The sequence below is a fragment of the Tinamus guttatus genome, unplaced genomic scaffold, assembly GCF_059628265.1.
Source record: "Tinamus guttatus ecotype Peru unplaced genomic scaffold, ASM5962826v1 Tinamus_guttatus_pri_ptg001232l, whole genome shotgun sequence".
Lineage (NCBI taxonomy): Eukaryota > Metazoa > Chordata > Aves > Tinamiformes > Tinamidae > Tinamus > Tinamus guttatus.
Window position 1 is genome coordinate 1 of NW_028289766.1, and position 17348 is coordinate 17348.

General features: G+C 64.6%; 2 protein-coding genes across 2 annotated transcripts; both read left to right on the forward strand.

Annotated features, from left to right (window-relative positions):
• The first annotated feature begins 2900 nt into the window (after nucleotides 1-2900).
• Nucleotides 2901-7851, forward strand: LOC148590587 (uncharacterized). The gene is made up of 4 exons (XM_088538842.1): nucleotides 2901-2924; nucleotides 3928-4038; nucleotides 4078-4324; nucleotides 7400-7851. The coding sequence occupies exons 1-4, from the start codon at nucleotides 2901-2903 to the stop codon at nucleotides 7849-7851; spliced, it is 834 nt and encodes a 277-aa protein (XP_088394968.1).
• A 2552-nt stretch (nucleotides 7852-10403) lies between these two features.
• Nucleotides 10404-15975, forward strand: LUZP4 (leucine zipper protein 4). Its single transcript, XM_088538843.1, has 7 exons — nucleotides 10404-10416; nucleotides 10912-11006; nucleotides 13339-13540; nucleotides 14204-14286; nucleotides 14557-15198; nucleotides 15302-15586; nucleotides 15688-15975. The coding sequence occupies exons 1-7, from the start codon at nucleotides 10404-10406 to the stop codon at nucleotides 15973-15975; spliced, it is 1608 nt and encodes a 535-aa protein (XP_088394969.1).
• Nucleotides 15976-17348: the final 1373 nt, after the last annotated feature.

A 17348-nucleotide genomic window follows, 5' to 3' on the forward strand; every position in this document is an offset into this window, starting at 1 on the left:
GACCCCTACGGTATCTATAGACCCCTATGGCACCCATAGAGCCCCCTATGGCACCTATAGACCCCTACGGTATCTATAGACCCCTATGGCACCCATAGAGCCCCCTATGGCACCCACAGACCCCTATGGCACCTATAGAGCCCCATAGCACCCATAGACCCCCTATGGCACCCATAGGCCCCTATGGCACCTATAGAGCCCCATAGCACCCATAGACCCCCTATGGCACCCATAGGCCCCTATGGCACCTATAGAGCCCCATAGCACCCATAGACCCCCTATGGCACCCACAGACCCCTATGGCACCTATAGGCCCCTATAGCACCCACAGACCCCTATGGCACCTATAGAGCCCCATAGCACCCATAGAGCCCCCTATGGCACCCATAGACCCCTATGGCACCTCTAGCCCCCTATGGCACCTATAGAGCCCCATAGCACCCACAGACCCCTATAGCACCCACAGACCCCTATGGCACCCATAGGCCCCCATAGCACCCATAGACCCCTATGGCACCTCTAGCCCCCTATGGCACCCATAGAGACCCCTATGGCACCCATAGGCCCCTATGGCGCCCACAGACCCCTATGGCACCTATAGACCCCTATGGCACCTCTAGCCCCCTATGGCACCTATAGACCCCTATAGCACCTATAGAGCCCCATAGCACCCATAGACCCCCTATGGCACCTATAGGCCCCTATGGCGCCCACAGACCCCTATGGCACCTATAGAGCCCCATAGCACCCATAGACCCCCTATGGCACCCACAGACCCCTATGGCACCTATAGGCCCCTATGGCACCCATGGGTGCCCCTCACCCCTGGGCTCAGCTCCAGCTCCTGCAGCTCCAGGATCCGGGAGAGGGCGGCGAGACGGGAGCGGAGCAGGAGGGGACCCTGAGGGGACACGAGGGGACATGGGGACACTGAGGGGACATGGGGGACATGCATGGGGGGGATATGGAGGGGACATGGGGGACACTAAGGGGACATGGGGACATTGTGGGGACATCATGGGGGACATCGTAGGGGACATGGGGGACACTGAGGGGACATGGGGACATGAGGGGGACATGGGGGGGACATGGGGGACATGGGACCCTGAGGGGACATGGGGGGACATCGTGGGGACATGGGGACATCATGGGGACACTGAGGGGACACGGGGACATCATGGGGACATGAGGGGACATGGGGGACATCATGGGGACATTGGGGACATCGTGGGGACATGGGGGGACACAGGGGGACACTGCAGGGACATGGGGACACGGGGACATCATGGGGGACACGGGGACCCTGCGGGGACATTGTGGGGACAGAGGGACACGGGGGGACATGGGGGGACATGGGGACATCATGGGGGACATGGGGACACATTGGGGACACATTGGGGACATTGGGGACATTGGGGACATGGGGACCTTCCCCCCCCCCCTCACCTGCTCAGGCTCCTCCTCCAGCCCCTCCTCCAGGACCAGGCGCCGCCCCTCGGCCTCCAGCTCCGCCCCCGGCCCTTGGCCCCACCCCTTGAGGGCCTCCGGCTCCGCCCCCCGCCGCAGGCTCCGCCCCCTCTGGGCTCCAGCTCCGCCTCCAGCTCCCGCTCCGCCCCCTCTCCGCTTCAAGCTCCGCCTCCAACTTCCGGCTCCGCCCCCTCTCGGCCTCCAGCTCCGCCCCCAGGGCGGTCTCTGCCCTGCGGGGGGGGGAGGGGGGCGGGGTCAGCGCCATGGGGGGGCCCAGGCGCCCTGGCCCCGCCCCCAAGGGGAGGGGCTGCGGTTACCTGGCAACGGCGGCGCCGGGGGGGCGGGGCTGGAAATGAGACGGGGGGAGGAGACTCGGGAGCCCTGGGGGGGGGGAAGAGGAGGGTGGGCGGGGCCCCGGCGTCAGGGGCGGGGGCCCCGGCGTCAGGGGGCGGGGCCTCGGTGTCCGGGGGGGGCCCCGTGTCGGGTCTCACCGGCGGCTCCCGGCGGCTCCGCCGCCATCTTGGCTCCTTTCCCCCCGCCCCGCCCCCTCCGCGGGCTGCAGCAATCAGCGGCCGGCCCCGCCCCCCCGCCGCGGCGGGAAGGCGGCAGCCAATGGGCGGCGGGGAAGGGGAGGGGCCAATGAGAGCGGGGCGGGGGGGTGGGGCGAGGGTGGCCCCGCCCCCTTTTTTCACGTGGCTCCGCCCACGCTCGGGCCCCTTCCGTGAACCCGGATCCCGGGGCCCTTCCAGTGTCCCCGGACGCCTGGGCCCTTCCATGAACCCGGATCCCGGGGCCCTTCAATGAACCGGGATCCTGGGGCCCTTCCAGTGTCCCGGACGCCTGGGCCCCTTCGAGTATTCCCAGACGCCTGGCCCCTTCATGAACCCGGATCCCGGGGCCCTTCCGTGAACCCGGATACCGGGACCCGGACGCCTGGGCCCTTCCAGTGTCCCACGGACGCCCTGGGCCCTTCCATGGACCCGGATCCCGGGGCCCTTCAATGAACCGGGATCCTGGGGCCCTTCCAGTGTCCCCGGACGCCTGGGCCCCTTCCATGAACCCGGATCCCGGGGCCCTTCCGTGAACCCGGATACCGGGACCCGGACGCCTGGGCCCCTTCTAGTGTCCCCGGACGCCAGGGCCCTTCCATGGACCCAGATCCAGGGCCCTTCCATGAACCTGGATCTCGGGGTCCTTCCAATGTCCCCGGGACGCCTGGGCCCCTTCTAGTGTCCCCGGACGCCTGGGCCCTTCCATGGACCCAGATCCCAGCGCCCTTCCATGGACCCCGGACGCCTGGGCCCCTTCCAGTGTCCCCGGATCCCGGGGCCCTTCGAGTGTCCCCGGACGCCTGGGCCCCCGCCGGGTGTCAACAGGGCGGGCCCGGGGCGGGGGAGGGGCCGGCGGTGACGTTCGGTGCCACCGCGGCCACGATGGTCCCCGAGGGGAGCGAGGAGGTAGCGGGGGAGGGGCCCGGACGCCTGGGCCCCTTTTTTTGATGGGGGGATGGAGAGGAAGGGGGGGGGGGGGGATCCCGGCTCCGGATGGGGGAGCCGCAGCCGGACGCCTGGGCCCTCCGGAAGGGGAAGTTTGTGGGGTTCCCGGGCCCGGGGGAAGTTTGTGGGTTCCCGGGCCCGGACGCCTGGGCCCCTTGCGGCAGCCGCGGGCGCTTGGGCGGGTGCCGCTCCCGGACGCCTGGGCCCCTTGGAGGGGATGGCCCTGACCCGGACGCCTGGGCCCTTCCTTAGGGGACAGCCCTCACCCGGGCGCCGGGGCCCCCTTTGCGGGAGGGGAGGGGATCTCTGCCCCGGACGCCTGGGCCCCTCATTGGGGTCCCTGACCCGGATGCTGGGGCCCTCATTGGGGGGGGGTCACCCCTGACCCGGACGCCTGGGCCCCTCGATGGGTCCCTGACCCGGACGCCTGGGCCCCTCATGGAGATGGAGGGGGGGGGGGTCACCCCTGACCCGGACACCTGGGCCCCTCATTGGGATCCCCCACCCGGACGCCTGGGCCCCTCCGCGGTTCCCTCACCCGGACACCTGGGCCCCTCATTGGGCTCCTTCACCCGGACGCCTGGGCCCCTCATTGGGATCCTTCACCCGGACGCCTGGGCCCCTCCGTGGTTCCCTCACCCGGACACCTGGGCCCCTCATTGGGATCCTTCACCCGGACACCTGGGCCCCTCATTGGGGTCCTTCACCCGGGCACCTGGGCCCCTCTTTGGGCTCCCTCCCCCGGACGCCTGGGCCCCTCATTGGGCTCCCTCCCCCGGACGCCTGGGCCCCTCCGTGGTTCCCTCACCCGGACGCCTGGGCCCCTCATTGGGCTCCCTCCCCCGGACGCCTGGGCCCCCTCATTGGGCTCCCTCCCCCGGACGCCTGGGCCCCTCATTGGGCTCCCTCCCCCGGACGCCTGGGCCCCTCGGTGCCTCCCCGACCCGTCCCCCCGTCCCCGCAGGTCCCGTCCCCGCGGTCGCTGTCGCGGGCGGCGCTGGCGGCGCTGGCGGCCCTGGCCGAGGCGCTGGCGGCGCCGGCCGCGGTGGCCCCGGCGCTGGCGGCGGCGGAGGCGGCGCTGGCGGCCGCGCGGGCCGGGCTGGTCCCGCTGCAGGCCCGGCTGGCGGCGCTGCTGGCGGCGGCCGCGCACGGTGACGCCGGTGACAACGGTGACACCGGTGACAACGGTGACAACGGTGGCGTCGCGGGTGACGCCGCCTGTGACGCCGCCCTGGCGGCCGCCGCCGCCGCCGCCGCCCGGGAGCTGGCCCGGGAGCTGACCCGGTGCCGCCGGCGCCGGCGCCGCCTGCGGCTGCTCCGCGACCTGGCGCTGGGGGCGCTGCTGCTGCTGGCGCCGCTGCGTGAGTGACCCCCATGGGGCCCTGTAGACCCCTATGGAGCCCTATAGACCCCTATTGAACCCTATGGAGCCCTATAGACCCCTATGGAGCCCTATGGAGCCCTATACACCCCTATTGAACCCTATGGAGCCCTAGTGAACCCTATGGAGCCCTATAGACCCCTATGGAGCCCTATAGACCCCTATTGAACCCTATGGAGCCCTAGTGAACCCTATGGAGCCCTATAGACCTCTATTGAACCCTATTGACCCCTATAGGCCCCTATTGAACCCTATAGACCCCTATGGAGCTCTATATACCCCTATTGAACCCTATAGACCCCTATTAAACCCTATAGACCCCTACGGAGGCCTACGGAGCCCTATAGACCCCTATTGAACCCTATAGACCCCTATTGAACCCTATGGAGCCCTATAGACCCCTATGGACCCTATTGACCCCTATAGGCCCCTATTGAACCCTATAGACCCCTATGGAGCTCTATATACCCCTATTGACCCCTATAGACCCCTATTAAACCCTATAGACCCCTACGGAGCCCTGTGGAGCCCTATAGACCCCTATGGAGCCCTGTAGACCCCTATGGACCCTATTGACCCCTATAGACCCCTATTGAACCCTATAGACCCCTACGGAGCCCTATGGAGCCCTATAGACCCCTACGGAGCCCTGTGGAGCCCTATAGACCCCTATGGAGACCTATAGACTCCTATTGAACCCTATAGACCCCTACGGAGCCCTATGGAGCCCTATAGACCCCTATGGACCCTATTGACCCCTATTGACCCTATTGACCCCTATAGACCCCTATTGAACCCTATAGACCCCTACGGAGCCCTATGGAGCCCTATAGACCCCTATTGACCCCTATAGACCCCTATTGAACCCTATAGACCCCTACGGAGCCCTGTGGAGCCCTATAGACCCCTATGGAGCCCTATAGACCCCTATTGAACCCTATAGGCCCCTACGGAGCCCTGTGGAGCCCTATAGACCCTTATGGACCCCTATAGACCCCTATTGAACCCTATAGACCCCTATGGAGCCCTACAGACCCCTGTGGAGCCCTGTTGACCCCTGTAGACCCTTATGGACCCCTATAGACCCCTACGGACCACTATTGACCCCTACAACCCCTATAGACCCCTATAGACCCTTACAGACCTTATCAACCCATATAGAACTTAGAGAGTCCTATAGGCCCCTATGGACCCTATTAACTCCTATAGACTCCTATGGACCCCTAAAGACCCCTATGGACCCCTATAGACCTCTATGGACCCCTACAGACCCCTATGGACCCTGTTGGACCCCTACATACCCCTATGGACTCTTACAGACCCCTATAGGCCTTTATGGACCCCCATGGACCCCTATAGACCTTATGGACCCCTATATACCCCTGTGGACCCCTGTAGACCCCTCTGGACCCCTGCGGACCCCTATGGACCCCTATTGACCCCTGTAGGCCCCTGTTGACCCTTATAGACCTTTTCAACCCATATAGACCTTATAGACTCGTATAGGCCCCTATAGACCCTTATACACCCCTATATACCCCTATGGACCCCTAGAGACCCCTACCGACCCCTATGGACCCCTATAGACCCTTCTGGACCCCTGTAGGCCCCTATTGACCCTTACAGACATTATCAACCCATATAGACCTTATAGACTCCTATAGGCCCCTATGGACCCCTATAGACCCCTATGGACTCTTACAGACCCCTATGGACTCCTATAGACCCTTATGGACCCCCATGGTCCCCTATTGAACCCTATGGACCCCTATATGTCCCTAGGGACCCCTATATACCCCTATGGACCCCTATTGACCCCTAAGGACCCCTATGGAACCCCTATAGACCCTTATGGACCCCCATGGACCCTTATATACCCCTATGGACCCCTATTGACCCTATGGACACCTATAGACCCCTATGGACCCCTATTGACCCCTAGGGACCCCTACAGACCCTTACAGACCCTATCAACCCATATAGACCCTATAGACTCCTATAGGCCCCTATGGACCCCTATTGACTCCTATAGACCCTTAAGGACCCTATAGACCTTAAAGACCCCATAGACACCTATAGGCCCCTGTAGAACCTTACAGACCCCTATAGGCCCTTATGGACCCGTATAGACTGGTAGGGACCCCCATAGGCCAGTAGGGACCCCTATAGGCCCCTATAGGCCAGTTTAGATCTCTATAGACCCCCCCATTGTCCCCATTGTCCCCAACGTCCCCCACTGTCCCCAACGCCCCCCCCCACTGTGCTCAATGTCCCCATTGTCCCCAACGTCCCCAATGTCCCTGACATCCCCATTGTCCCCAATAACACAGTTGTCCCCAGCGTCCCCACTGTCCCCCAACGCCCCCCGATATCCCCCTTGTCCCCATTGTCCCCAACGTCCCCCATTGTCCCCAATATCCCCATTGTCCTGAATGTCCCCAATGTCCCCGACATCCTCCAAAGTCCCCCTTGTCCCCAATATCCCAATTGTCCCCAATATCCCCATTGTCCCCAATGTCCCCCCTGTCCCCAACATCCCCAATGTCCCCAATATCCCCAACGTCCCCCTTGTCCCCAATATCCCCATTGTCCCCATTGTCCCCCTGTCCCCATTGTCCCCAATATCCCCCTGGTCCCCATTGTCCCCCTTGTCCCCAGTATCCCCATTGTCCCCAACGTCCCCAATGTCCCCATTGTCCCCGATGTCCCCCCGTCCCCAATGTCCCCAATGTCCCCAATATCCCCAATGTCCTCCTTGCCCCCAATATCCCAATTGTCTCTGTTGTCCCCCTGTCCCCATTGTCCCCAATGTCCCCATTGTCCCCATTGTCCCCAATATCCCCCTTGTCCCCATTGTCCCCAATGTCCCCATTGTCCCCAATGTCCCCATCGTCCCCAGTATCCCCGTTGTCCCCGATGTCCCCCCTGACCCCATTGTCCCCAATGTCCCCATTGTCCCCAATATCCCCCTTGTCCCCATTGTCCCCATTGTCCCCATCGTCCCCACTGTCCCCATTGTCCCCGATGTCCCCAACGCCCCCCCGTGTCCCCGCAGTGTCCCTGGACGCCGTGCGCTCCGCCCTGGGCATGACCCAAGAGGGCCACCTCGTCCCCTGCCTGGCCGCGCTGGCCCTGCTGGCCCAGGTGGCCCTGCAGGGCTCGGGGACGGCCATGGGCCACCTGGCTGCCGCCCTGGGCCACCAGCGCCGCCGCGCGCGGCGTCACCGTCACCGGGCCGCCGCGGCCGCCGCCGGGGCCACCGCGGCCACCGCGGCCACCGCGGATGCTGCCGCCGCCTTGGGGACGCTGGAGGAGGTGACGGAGCAGCTGGGGACGGTGGTGGCCGCCGTCCAGGACGACCTGGCGGCCGGCGGGGGCTTCGCGGCCAGCGCCGCCGCCCTCGGGGACGCGGTGGCCGCCTTGGGGACGGATGGGGACGATGGGGACGGTGACGGGGACAGGGGGCGGCTGGCGCGGGCGCTGGCCGCGCTGCAGGGGGGGCTCTAGGGCGGCGGGCGGGTGGCCTCTGGTGGCCTTGGGGACAGCTGGGTGGCCCCTGGTGGCCTTGGGGACACTGGGGATGTCCGGGTGTCCCTTGGTTGCCTTGGGGACACTGGGGACGTCCGGGTGGCCCTTGGTTGCCTTGGGGATGTCCGGGTGGCCCCTGGTGGCCTTGGGGACACTGGGGACATCCGGGTGGCCCTTGGTCGCCTTGGGACATCCGGGTGGCCCTTGGTCACCTTCGGGACATCCGGGTGTCCCTTGGTTACCTTGGGGACACTGGGGACGTCCGGGTGGCCCTTGGTCGCTTTGGGGACATCCGGGTGTCCCTTGGTTACCTTGGGGACACTGGGGACGTCTGGGTGGCCCTTGGTCACCTTGGGGATGTCCAGGTGTCCCTTGGTCACTTTGGGGACACTGGGGACGTCTGGGTGGCCCTTGGTTACCTTGGGGATGTCCAGGTGTCCCTTGGTCACTTTGGGGACACTGGGGACATCCGGGTGGCCCTTGGTCGCTTTGGGACATCCGGGTGTCCCTTGGTCACCTTGGGGATGTCCAGGTGTCCCTTGGTCACCTTGGGGACATCCAGGTGTCCCTTGGTTGCCTTGGGGATGTCCGGGTGTCCCCTGGCCACCTTGGGGACACTGGGGACATCTGGATGTCCCTTGGTTGCCTTGGGGATGTCCGGGTGTCCCCTGGTGGCTTTGGGGACACTGGGGACGTCCGGGTGGCCCTTGGTCACTTTGGGACATCCGGGTGTCCCTTGGTCACCTTGGGGATGTCCGGGTGTCCCTTGGTCACCTTGGGGACACTGGGGACGTCTGGGTGGCCCTTGGTTGCCTTGGGGATGTCCAGGTGTCCCCTGGTGGCCTTGGGGACACTGGGGATGTCTGGATGTCCCCTGGTCACCTTGGGGACCCTGGCGATGTCTGGGTGTCCCCTGGCCACCTTGGGGACACTGGGGATGTCCGGGTGTCCCTTGGTCACTGTTGCCTTGGGGATGTCCGAGTGTCCCTTGGTCACCTTGGGGACATTTGGGACATCTGGGTGTTCCCTGGTCACCTTGGGGACACTGGGGACGTCCAGGTGTCCCTTGGTTGCCTTGGGGACGTCTAGGTGTCCCTTGGTCATTTTGGGGACATCTGGATGTCCCTTGGTTGCCTTGGGGATGTCCGGGTGTCCCTTGGTCACTTTGGGGACATTGGGGACATCCAGGTGCCCCCGGGTCACCTTGGGGACACTGGGGACGTCCAGGTGCCCCTTGGTCACTTTGGGGACATCTGGATGTCCCTTGGTTGCCTTGGGGATGTCCAGGTGTCCCCTGGTCACCTTGGGGACACTGGGGATGTTCGGGTGTCCCCTAATCACTTTGGGGACATCCTGGTGTCCCTTGGTTGCCTTGGGGACGTCCGAGTGTCCCTTGGTCACTTTGGGGATTTCTGGGTGTCCCCTGGCCACCTTGGGGACATTGGGGACATCTGGGTGTCCCTTGGTCGCCTTGGGGACATCCGGGTGTCCCTTGGTTGCCTTGGGGACATTGAGGACATCCGGGTGTCCCCTGGTTGCTCTGGGGACACTGGGGACATCCGGGTGTCCCTTGGCCATGCTGAGGACATTGGGGATGTCCAGATGTCCCCTGGCCACCTTGGGGACATTGGGGTGTCCCCTGGCCGTGCTGGGGACACTGGGGACACCTGGGTGTCCCCTGGCCGCCTTGGGGACACCAGGATGGTCCTTGGATGTCCCCTGGATGCCAGCGAGGTCCCTTCTCCTCCTTGGGGACACAGGGACGTCCCCTCCGTGGTGACACCCAATAAACCTGGAGGACCTCGAGCTGTCACTGATGTCCCCTCCCTGCCACCGAGGCCACCAAGGGGACACGGGGGTGGCCTTGGGGACGTGCTGAGGCCACCAGCTTTGGGGACACATTGGGGACACGCTGGGGACGTCGCTGGTGCCACCCCTGGGGATGTCACCGGGGCCACCGGTGGGGACACTCTAAGGGACATCACAGGGGCATCACGTTGGGGACACACTGGGGACACATGAAGGGACATCATGGGGACACACTTGCATCCCAATGGGGTCCCACCAGGACAAGCTGGGGACACATTGGGGACATGGTGGGGACACACGAAGGGACATCTGGGGGACATCTGGGATCCCAATGGGGTCCCACCGGGACACATTGGGGACACGTTGGGGACACATCGGGGACACACTGGGGACATGTTTGGGACACATTCAGGACACATTGGGGACAGACCAGGGTCATGTTTGGGACCCATCGGGGACCCATCGGGGACACACTGGGGACACATTTGGGACATGTTGGGGACACGTTGGGGACATGTTGGAGACACATTCAGGACACATTGGGGACACATTGGGGACACATTCAGGACACATCGGGGACACATTGGGGACATGTTGGGAACACATTGGGGACACATTCAGGACACCTTGGGACACATTCAGGACACGTTGGGGACACATTCGGGACACGTTGGGGACACATTGGGGACACATTCAGGACACACTGGGGACTCGTTGGGGACATGTTGGAGATACGTTGGGGACAGACCAGGGTCATGTTTGGGACACATTGGGGACACATTCAGGACACACTGGGGACACATTGGAGATGCATTCAGGACACCTTGGGGACACCTTGGGGACAGGCCAGGGACATGTTGGAGATACGTTCAGGACACACTGGGGACACATTGGGGACACATTGGGGACAGGTCAGGGTCATGTTTGGGACACATCGGGGACACATTGGGGACACATTCAGGACACACTGGGAACTCGTTGGGGACATGTTGGGGACACATTCAGGACAGGTTGGGGACACATTGGGGACATGTTGGGGACACATTCAGGACACACTGGGGACACGTTGGGGACAGACCAGGCTCATGTTTGGGACACATTGGGGACACACTGGGGACGCACTGGGGACATGTTGGGGACACATTCAGGACATGTTGGGGACACATTCGGGACACGTTGGGGACACATTGGGGACACATTGGGGACACATTGAGGACACGTTGGGGACAGGCCAGGCGCGCATTGGGGACACTGGGGACGGGCCGGGCGCGGGAAGGGCCCAGGCTCCGCCCCCTTCCCCATTCCCGGGCCCTGAGCTCATCCCGGCCGGAGGCGGCGGCCGGAGCCACCGCGTCCCCCCCGTGTCCCCAACGTGTCCCCAACGTGTCCCCGCAGCCACCCAGGTGGGACAGGCCCGGCCTCGGCTTGGGGACATTGCGGGAGGGGGTGGCCCTGGGGACATTGTGGGGACATGGGGGGGGGCGGGGAGGTGGGGAGGGGACAAGGGACCTCGGGGACCTTGAGGTGGCCCCGGGGAGGGGACAGGGGATATGGGGGGACGTGGAGGTGGCAGCGGGGACCTCGAGGTGGCACCAGGGACCTTGGGAGGGGACAAAGAGCACGAGGGGACCTTGAGGTGGCATCAGGGACCTGGGGAGGGGACAAGGGACCTTGGGGACCTCGAGGTGGCCCCGGGGAGGGGACAGGGGACAGGGGGGGACGTGGAAGTGGCACTGGGGACCTCAAGGTGGCACCAGGGACCTTGGGAGGGAACATGGGAGGACCTCGAGGTGGCCCTGGGGAGCTGGGGAGGGGACAAGGGACCTTGGGGACCTTGAGGTGGCCCCAGGGAGGGGACAGGGGACATGGGGGCACGTGGAGGTGGCACTGGGGACCTCGAGGTGGCACCAGGAGCCCAGATTGGGGACAAAGGGCATGAGGGGACCTGGAAGTGGCACCAGGGACCTGGGGAGGGGACAGGAGACATTGGGGACCTCGAGGTGGCCCCGGGGAGGGGACAGGGGACAGGGGGGGACGTGGAGGTGGCGCTGGGGACCTCGAGGTGGCACCAGGAGCCCAGATTGGGGACAAAGGGCATGAGGGGACCTGGAGGTGGCACCAGGGACCTGGGGAGGGGACAGGGGACATGGGGGGGAGCTTGAGGTGGCACCGGGGGACTGGGGAGGGGACAAGGGACCTTGGGGACCTCGAGGTGGCCCTAGAGAGCTGTGGAGGGGACAGGGAACATGGGGAGGACCTTGAGGTGGCCCTGGGGACCTGTGGAGGGGACAGGGGACACGGAGGACCTGGAGGTGGCACCAGGGACATGGGAAGGGGATGAGGGACGTGGGGGACCCAGAGGTGGCCCTAGGGACCAGAGTAGGGGACGAAGGGCACGGAGGGACCTTGAGGTGGCCCTGGTGACCTGGGGAGGGGACAAGGGAAATGAGGGACACCGAGGTGACACCAGGAGCCCGGGGAGGGGACAAAGGGCATGAGGGGACCTAGAGGTGGCACCGGGGGACTGGGGAGGGGACAAGGGACCTTGGGGACCTCGAGGTGGCCCCGGGGAGGGGACAGGGGATATGGGGGGATGCGGAGGTGGCAGCGGGGACCTCGAGGTGGCACCAGGGACCTTGGGAGGGAACATGGGAGGACCTCGAGGTGGCCCTGGGGAGCTGGGGAGGGGACAAGGGACCTTGGGGACCTCGAGGTGGCCCCGGGGAGGGGACAGGGGACATGGGGGGACGTGGAGGTGGCACTGGGGACCTTGAGGTGGCACCAGGAGCCCAGATTGGGGACAAAGGGCATGAGGGGACCTGGAGGTGGCACCGGGGGACTGGGGAGGGGACAGGGGACATGGGGGGGAGCTTGAGGTGGCACCGGGGGACTGGGGAGGGGACAAGGGACCTTGGGGACCTCGAGGTGGCCCTAGAGAACTGTGGAGGGGACAGGGGACATGGGGGGGACCTGGAAGTGGCACCAGGGGCCCAGGGGGGGGGACAGGGGACATGGGGAGGACCTCGAGGTGGCCCTGGGGACCTGTGGAGGGGACAGGGGACACGGGGGACCTGGAGGTGGCACCAGGGACATGGGAAGGGGATGAGGGACGTGGGGGACCCAGAGGTGGCCCTAGGGACCAGAGTAGGGGACGAAGGGCACGGAGGGACCTTGAGGTGGCACCAGGGACCTGGGGAGGTGACAGGGGACATGGAGGGGACCTTGAGGTGGCCCTGGTGACCTGGGGAGGTGACAAGGGACATGAGGGACCTTGGAGGTGGCCCTGGGGACAAGGGACATGGGGAGGTGACAAGGGACATGGGGGACCTTGGAGGTGGCCCTGGATACAAGAATAGGGGACAAAGGGCAGGAAGGGACCTCGAGGTGGCCCTGGGGACGAGGGACATGGGGAGGGGACAGAGGACCCAGGGGACCTGGAGATGGCCCTGGGGACGAGGGACATGGGGAGAGGTCAAGGGACATGGGGGACCTGGAGGGGGACCTGGGGAGGGGACAAGGGACATGGGGGACCTGGAGATGGCCCTGGGGACAAGGGACATGGGGAGGGGACGAGGGACGTGGGGGACCTGGCGGTGGCCCCGTCCCCACACATGTCCCCGTCCCCACACATGTCCCCGTCCCCACACGTGTCCCCAGATGTCCCCGCCGGGGCCGTGGCTGCTGGAGCCGCTGGTGGCCGCGGTGGCCGCGGTGGCCGAGGCGGCGGCGGCGCCGGGGGACGTGGCCCTGCCACCGCCGTGGGGGTCCCTGCGGGCCGCCCTGGTGGCCCTCAGCGGGGACATGCGCCAGGCCCTGGAGCACGGCCAGGCCGAGGCCACCCGCCTGCGCCGCGCCATGGCCACCAGGGCCACCGACTGGGCCACCAAGGCCACCAACCAGGCCATTGACCAGGCCGCCAAGGGCATGGACCAGGCCACCAGGGCCACCAACCAGGCCATTGACCAGGCCACCAACCGGGCCACCAACCAGGCCATCAGGGCCACCAATGGAGTCCTCAAGGCCACCGACCAGGCCATTGACCAGGCCACCAACCAGGCCACCAGGGCCACCGACCGGGCTACCGACGGGGCCACCAAGGCCACCGACCAAGTCATCAAGGCCACCAACCAGGCCACCAAGGCCATCGACCAGGCCATTGACCAGGCCACCAAGGGCATGGACCGGGCCACCAACTGGGCCACTGACCAGACCACCAAGGCCACCAACCAGGCCATTGACCAGGCCACCAACCAGGCCACCGACTGGGCCACCAGGGCGACTAACCAGGCCACCGACCAAGCCACCAAGGCCATTGACCAGGCCACCAACCAGGCAACCAGGGCCACCAACCGGGCCACCAAGGCCACCAACCAGGCCAACAGTGCCACCGACCCGGCCACCGACCAGGCCACCATAGGCACTTCTGGGACCACCATGGCCACCACCATGGCCACCACCAGGGACCCCATGGCCACTACTAGGAGCACTGGGACCACCATGGCCACCAGTGGGGCCACCACAACCACCAGTGGGGCCACGACCAGGGACCCCATGGCCACCACTGGGAGCATTGGGACCACCATGGCCATCACTGGGACCACCATGGCCACCACCAGGGACCCCATGGCCACCACTGGGAGCACTGGGACCACCATGGCCACCAGTGGGGCCACCATGGCCACCACCAGGGACCCCATGGCCACCACTGGAAGCACTGGGACCACCATGGCCACCACCAGGGCCACCACCAGGGACCCCATGGCCACCACTGGAAGCACTGGGACCACCATGGCCATCACTGGGGCCACCACGGCCACCAGTGGGGCCACCACCAGGGACCCCATGGCCACCACTGGAAGCACTGGGACCACCAAGGTCATCACTGGGGCCACCATGGCCACCACCGGGGCTCTCATGGCTACCACTGGGAGCACTGGGAGCACCATGGCCACCACTGGGGCCACCACTGGGGACCCCACAGCCACCCCTGGGAGCACCGTGGCCACCACCGCGGCCACCCCCGGGGACCAATCGGTGGCCTCCCTGGCCACCCAGTGGCGGCAGACGGTGGCGGCCACCGAGGCCACGTGGCTGCGGGTGGCGGCGGCGGCCGAGGCCCTGGTGGCCGCGTGCGGCCCCGCGGTGGCCGCTTCAGAGGGCGCCGAGGTGGCCGCGTCGCGGGCGCTGGCGGCCGCGGTGGCCGGGGAGACGCGGGCCCGGCGGGCGCTGCTGGCGGCCGCCCGGGCGCTGCCGGTGGCCACCGAGGTGGCCGAGGCGGCCCCGGCGGTGGCCGCGCACCGGGAGCGGGTGGCGGCGGCGGCCGCGGGGCTGCGCGAGGCCGCCGGGGCCACCGAGCGGGCGGCCCTGGTGGCCGCGGCGGCCGCCCGCGACGGCGCCCGGGGCCGTCGGGCCGCGCTGGCCTGGGGACCCTTGGGCCGCCTGGCGGGCGCCTGTCGCGGGGCGGCCGCCTTCTACTGTCACCTGCGGCGGCTCCTCGAGGACGTCGAGGGCGCCCTGGTGGCCGGCGGCCACCAAGGGGGAGCTGGTGGCCACCAAGAGGGTCCTGGTGGCCTTCAAAGGGGACCTAGTGGCCACCAAGATGGATCTGTTGACCTTCAAGGACATCCTGGTGGCCTTCAAGAGGGATCTGGTGGCCACCAAGAGGGTCCTGGTGGCCTTCAAAGGGGACCTAGTGGCCACCAAGATGGATCTGTTGACCTTCAAGGACGTCCTGGTGGCCTTCAAGAGGGATCTGGTGGCCACCAAGAGGGACCTGGTGGTCACCAAGGGGGACCTGGTGGCCACCAAGAGAGTTCTATTGACCTTCAAGGTGGACCTGGTGACCCTCAAGGACATCCTGGTGGCCCTCAAAGGGCTCCGGGTGGCCTTGCAGGCCACCAAGAAGGTGCCGGTGGCCACCTAGGAGGTCCTGGGGACGCCCAGCTGGGGCCGGGTGGCCACCAACTGAGTCTTGGTGGCCCTCAAGGGGGTCTTGAAGGCCACCAGGTGGGTCCTATGGGGCTCCCCGGTGTCCCCGCGGTGGCCGCCGGCGCGGTGGCCCTTGGGGACGTGGAGGGGACGGTGGCGGTGGCCGCGGCGCTGTGGGCGGCCAGCAGCCGCCTGGCCCGGGGCCACCTGCTGGGGGCGCTGCGGGTGGCCCGGGGGGGGCTGGCGGCCACCGCGGGTGACACCGCGGCCACCGCGGCCACCGAGGTGACCCGCAGGTGCCAGGCGGCCACCGCTGCCCTGGCCACCCTGCTGCCCCCCGACCTGGACCTCGCCGGCCTTCGTTAGTGCTCGTTAGCCCTAATTAGCCTTCGTTAGCCCCGATTGGCCTCTTTTAGCCCTAATTAGCCCTTGTTGGCCACGTTAGGTCTTTGTTAGCCCTAATTAGCCTTCATTAGCCCCGATTGGCCTCTTTTAGCCCTAATTAGCCCTTGTTAGCCATCGTTAGGTCTTTGTTAGCCCTCATTAGCCATCGTAAAGTCTTTGTTAGCCCTAATTAGCCTTCGTTAGTCCTTATTGGCCTCTTTTAGCCCTAATTAGACCTTGTTGGCCACGTTAGGTCTTTGTTAGCCCTAATTAGCCTTCATTAGCCCCGATTGGCCTCTTTTAGCCCTAATTAGCCCTTGTTGGCCATCGTTAGGTCTTTGTTAGCCCTAATTAGCCTTCGTTAGCCCTGATTGGCCTCTTTTTGCCCTAATTAGCCCTTGTTAGCCATCGTTAGGTCTTTGTTAGCCCTCATTAGCCATCGTAAAGTCTTTGTTAGCCCTAATTAGCCTTCGTTAGCCCTGATTGGCCTCTTTTTGCCCTAATTAGCCCTTGTTAGCCATCGTTAGGTCTTTGTTAGCCCTCATTAGCCATCGTAAAGTCTTTGTTAGCCCTAATTAGCCTTCGTTAGTCCTTATTGGCCTCTTTTAGCCCTAATTAGCCCTTGTTAGCCATCGTTAGGTCTTTGTTAGCCCTAATTCGCCTTCATTAGCCCCGATTGGCCTCTTTTAGCCCTAATTAGCCCTTGTTAGCCATCGTTAGGTTTTTGTTAGCCCTCGTTAGCCATTGTTAGGTCTTTGTTAGCCCTAATTAGCCTTTGTTAGCCCCGATTGTCCTCTTTTAGCCCTAATTAGCCCTTGTTAGCCGTCGTTAGGTCTTTGTTAGCTCTAATTAGCCTTCGTTAGCCGTGACTGGCCTCTTTTAACCCTAATTAGCCCTTGTTGGCCATCGTTAGGTCTTTGTTAGCCCTAATTAGCCTTCATTAGCCCCGATTGGCCTCTTTTAGCCCAAATTAGCCCTCATTAGCCATCGTTACACATCGTTAGCCCTTTGTGAGCCCTGTTAACTCCTTATTAGCCCTAATTAGCCTCTGTTAGCCCTAATTAGCCTTCAACAGTCCTAATGAGGCTTTCATAGCCCTAATTAGCCTTCATTAGCCATCATTAGCTCTTCATTAGACCTCAGTAGCTTTTCTTACATATCGTTAGCCCTGTTACCCATCATTAGCTCTTTATTAGCCCTAATTAGCCTTCATTAGCTATCGTTGGATCTTTATTAGCCATAATTAGCCTTTGTTAGCCCTAATTAGCCTTCGTTAGCCGTTATTAGTCCTCATGAGGGCTTCGTTAGCCCTAATTAGCTTTCAATAGCCCTAATTAGCCTTCATTAGCCATTGT